Source organism: Halyomorpha halys, unplaced genomic scaffold (genome assembly GCF_000696795.3).
Source record: "Halyomorpha halys isolate HHAL.00 unplaced genomic scaffold, Hhal_1.1 Scaffold202.1, whole genome shotgun sequence".
In the NCBI taxonomy this organism is placed as follows: domain Eukaryota; kingdom Metazoa; phylum Arthropoda; class Insecta; order Hemiptera; family Pentatomidae; genus Halyomorpha; species Halyomorpha halys.
The window spans coordinates 393,647-398,703 of record NW_027116652.1 but is presented as its reverse complement, the minus strand read 5'-3'; the positions used below and the strand labels follow the sequence as shown (position 1 = coordinate 398,703).

General features: G+C 36.4%; 1 protein-coding gene across 1 annotated transcript in view; it reads left to right on the top strand.

Annotated features, from left to right (window-relative positions):
* Nucleotides 1–5,057, top strand: part of LOC106679425 (chymotrypsin-1) — a 24,127-nt gene that overhangs the window by 3,805 nt on the left and 15,265 nt on the right. Inside the window, exons 2-3 of the mRNA XM_067053384.1 lie at nt 2,977–3,117; nt 4,124–4,328. Coding sequence (XP_066909485.1) covers nt 2,977–3,117; nt 4,124–4,328 — 346 coding nt within the window. The remainder of the gene's footprint in view (nt 1–2,976; nt 3,118–4,123; nt 4,329–5,057) is intronic.

Below are 5,057 nucleotides of genomic sequence, written 5' to 3'. Positions count from 1 at the left end.
TGGAGCCCCATAGCTCAACTCCGTATGTCCAGATAGGCCTTATAACAGTCATGTAGATCAGTCTTTTGCAATGGATTGGAATAGTCGGAATCGACGAGCAGTTTCCTGTCTTTTCAGTCTTGAATGAAGATTCCATGTCAGTCGTTTGTCCAGATTTAGTCCTAAGTAACGGGTCTGTTCAACAGGAATAATTGTGGTATTAGTAAAAGATACTGTAGGGCAAGACGAAGGTTTGCGACGCAGGGTAAATGTGATTTGGTAGGATTTATTGGAATTTATTTTAATCCGCCAGCTTTGGCACCATTCTTCAAGGGTGGTGATTTGGGATTGGAGGGTTTGGGATACGATGGAAGGATCATTATTCACTGGCAATAGGCATGTGTCATCAGCATACGTGGTGAGAGTAGTGTTAGGATGGGTTGGGATGTCAGCTGTAAAAACTGTATAAACAATAGGACCAAGGATACTACCCTGAGGTACATCAGCAGACAGTGGAAACAGGGATGAATAAGCGCAGTTGTGATTTACTTGAAATAACCTGTATAAAGATAAGAACGGATAATGAGATAATTGTAGGGGGTAGGAATTTAAGGATCATGTTTTGCAGTCCTGGGTGCCGGACTCGATCAAAAGCCTGTTCTACATCAAGAAAGACTCCCGAGCAGTACATTCCGCGCTCCAATGAAGACGAGACAACATCAACCACACGATGGCTTTGCTGGATAGTGGACTGGGATGTTCAGAATCCAAACGAGTGATCTGGGATTATGTGGTTGTAATCTAGGATGGGATACAGGCGTTTTAAGATATTTCTCACGGATTTTTCCCATGATAGGTAACAGAGAGATAGGACGGTAAGAGGATGGGTGTTTTGGCGGCTTTCGAGGTTGATTTCATTTTGATTATGGATAATTTCCATGGGTCAGGAAAATGTGGATCTGAGGACAGCATTGTAGATGTAGGTGAGGAATATAAAAGATTTTCGAGGAAGATGTTTTAGAACTTGGGATGTAATTAGGTCAAAACCAGGAGCTTTGCGGGTTTAGAAGTTACCCTTCTGGATGATGTTTGATATCTCTGATGGATGAAATACTTTAGATGGCAGGGTCATTTGGAGTGGAGTATTCAATTCTTTTTCAATGTGTTCAAGGTTGGTTGAATTAAGGATGTCTGGGTGTGGCTCAAAAGTTTTAGAAAGATGCTGACCGAATATTTGAGATTTTTGATGAAAGGAATATGGTCCGGGTGTGGTCAGAAAAACTCAAATAGTAGAATAATACTATTTTAATGAGCCAACGTTTCGCCCCACGTTGCAGGGCTTCGTCAGGGCTATTTTGACGGCAGTCAAAACAAAAATGCAAATTTAGCATTTTTGTTTTGATATTTTTCTTCGTCCGATTTTGTCCTTGTTTGAGATTCAGTAAGAAGTGGGTGATTAAAATTCTTGAAGTTGAAAAGCTTCTTAGTAGTCGTTCATAAAGATTTGTCAGTAGTCGCGAGGTATTCAGTTAAGTAAGTTAAATTTTGAGTTTTGAATTTTTTAAGTTCTGTTTTAAGTTTGTATGTCAATTTAGTATATGTTTTATCTGTTGGGTATATAGTCCTGTGCCAATTCGCTCTTGCTCTGCGTTTTTCCTTTAATAAGATGCGAATGTGGTGTGGCAAGTTAGTATGTATGGTATTATTAGTTTTACTGATAGTTGTGTTGTCGTATATGCAAAATCTTATACGTTCTATTAGGTTTTCTATGGCTTCGTTTATGTCATGTTTAGTCTTAAGTGGAATTTTTAAGTCTAGTTTGTATTCTAAATCAACATGAAATTTGTCTCAGTTAACTCGTCCTTTAATCAATGAGGGAGGAGAGAGCTTAGGAACGAAGCTCGAATGTAAGAAAAGGATAACTAGACTGTGGTCTGAGGAAAGGTCATCTATAGATTCGATAATGGTCCGGGAACAGGAAATTTGGGAGGTAATAAATATATCAAGGATATCGGGACGTTTCATGAGGGATGTAGGCCAGTAAGAAGGACTCATGGGCGAGAGGATAGAATAACTATTGGAGGTAGGGACACTGGACAGGATATTTCCACGGGCATTAGATGTACGACATCCCCATCGTTGATGTTTGGCATTATAGTCTCCTCCAGCAATGAAGCGCGATTCGAGGGATTGGAATAAAGAATCAAGGTGGTTGTAGGAAAGTGAATTACCAGGGGGGGGGCAGTATACAGCTGATAATGTTAAATGGAAATGACGAGTTGAAATGATTACAGAGGTTGATTGGAACCCGTCGGTAATTGGGGTGGGTTATTTACTTGAACAGTAGAATGAGTAGTAGCTGAATGTGGATGCTCCGGAGGTAATTTTACTTTTAAAGGTAGATGATGGGAAGGAATAGTCGGACGAGGAGTTTGAGATTGAGAATGAGAAGTCTGGGGATAGGAATGGGAGTCCTGAGGCGTCTGACGTCTGCTGATTCCTTGTGACTTCAGAAAATGGTTGCGGTCTTCTGTATTCCTGGCGATGATGGTCTGGGATGGTTGAGACTGAAGGTTGCTGCTGGTTGAGTTGTGCTGCATTTTTCTCCAGTTCTGGAAAAGTTGCTAAATTTCCAACTTCAGGAGGTACCTGTCCACTTTTCTCAGGAGTGTTTAATGCCCTATTATGGATCCTTTGCCTATAAACGTTTTTATAGACCTCACACCCTCTGTAGTTGGCAGAATGGTCTTTCGAACAGAATGCACATTTGGCTGACTCATCTTTTGATTTCTGGCAGGTGTTTGATGCATTGAGGCCGGCACATTTAACGCACTTGGGGTTGGTGATGGCAGTAGCTCTTTGTCTGTCCCAAGTTTTGACAGTTAGTACACTACACTATTATAGATTTCTGCGTGGACTGCGCAACAATAATAATAATAAAATTACTTAATATGATGATATAGTTATATAATTATTTATGTTGTTTGTTGCGGATAGATGAGGACATGCTACTACCCAATGCTGTTGGTCGGATGGTCCAGTTATATCTGTGGGTCTCCTATGGACCAGGCAAACGGCTCCAACACGGATAATCTTTCAGAGAAGGAAACAAGTTGTCCTTGTGGACTATCCAATAAGGTCGATATTTTCATTGTACTTGGATTTTATAATGTGCTCAAGGATCTTTGTTAATAAGATGTTTTAAAATTAATAATAATTAATTCATCTGAGATCTACTCTCATAAGAATGTGTGTTTTTTTTCTTAGCTTTTTCTCTGAGGTTTATTCAATACATGATGAATGAAAAGTCCTTTAAGGAGAAAAGTTAAGACAAGTTACATATCATCGTTGCTGGTACATATCATCTACACGTTTGTCACTTGCCGCAAATTCAAGACTTGTACAAATGTTAGGTATAGAAAAGAAGCTACAAACCTCGGTATCCTCACATTTGTTTTGTTCTTTTTGACTTTTGTCGACTATTACATTAGATTTTACTATTTTCATAATAAGAAGGAACGAATTAGAGGTAGGTGGGATGAAAGGAAATGTAAATATAAGCAAATTAGATATAGACATAATAAAAACTCATAGAAATGGTGCTACATAACCTATGAATCCTACTTTCGTTCAAACTTTTTAACAAATATTTATTAATTTATTTACCCAACCATAAAATGTCTTAACAAACTTATATATTGTGCTAAATAAAATTAAACCGTTAAAGTTAAGTAACAAGAAAAAAAAGTATTTACACTGAATCGATAGGATTTTAATTAAAATGTACATTCGTAAACTAGAGTTAATTATTGAATTCGAAAGTTGGGGACATTCTGTTATTAATTAAAACACCGAGAACATAAATATTAACTAGTTGGCAATTGTAAAACAATACAAACTGGATGAATCACACCCTTTGATTTGTGTCAAAAACTGAAACTCAGTCAACTGTTACCAGTCAATCCAAATAACTAATCTACACGCTTGCGCACGCCCGAATCTGACATAGATTGGGAAACGTGTAGAGGTACTTTAGAGAAACTTATATACCATTCGGATATAGATGACAGAATCAATAGGGAGTAATCTTAAAAAGCTAATATTTTGATTATTTTATATAATTTATAACAAATTTATCATTCAGAAACAAGTGAGGATAATCGGTGGTGAAGAAACATCTCCTAACCAATATCCTTTTATGCTGGTCCTCGTCCTGACGGAAGGCCTGAGACACTTCTGCGGCGCCTCTATCCTCAGCGAGAGGCACGCCATCACGGCAGCACACTGCACAGAACCACTTGGCGACTTGGCCATCAGTGTTATCGCTGGAGCTCACGACAAGACAAAGTGTCAGTAATAAATAATATATTTATTCTTCTTCTTCAATTTTAAAGAAAATAAATTTTAATCAATATTGAAAAATAAGTAGCAATATGGCCTTTTGATGAGTCGTATTTTTATTCTAAATAATAAATTAGTAATTTCATTTGACGTTTCGGGGATCGATCCTCAACCTCAGAAATAAAATTAACAATTTCAAACATACCAAATTATTTTAGCAATCACATAGAAACAATTATGTATATTTTTTTACAATGAAACATAACAATAAATTGCTAAGATTGAAATATATAATCCTTCTTGTAATAAATACAAGATTTTCATTCACAAATTCCATGTTTCAGATTTAGTTAATTCATCAACATCTTATGGACGGGTTACTTTGTAGTGCTGCTGGTATATTTCCACTTATTTATGAAAAATCTTTTAGGAAAATTAATTGAAAAGTTGTAATTTATCTAAAAGGGGAAACCCTTAAGTGTATTTTTCTTTATAATAATAGAAATGTACTATGTTTAATAAAATTAAACTTCTTATTATTAACAAACTTCTCAATTCGAACAAAATAGAACTTAATTTATGATATATCATTCTTAAACTAAAGAGTAGTCCTAGATTCTCTTTGGTATAAAAGTAAATATATGAATATCCATATTCTCCTGTTGATTCATCCTTTTTCGGTCCAAATATTTTATATAATACTTTTTTTTTTAAACCTTAAGGTGCTGTTCATCCCT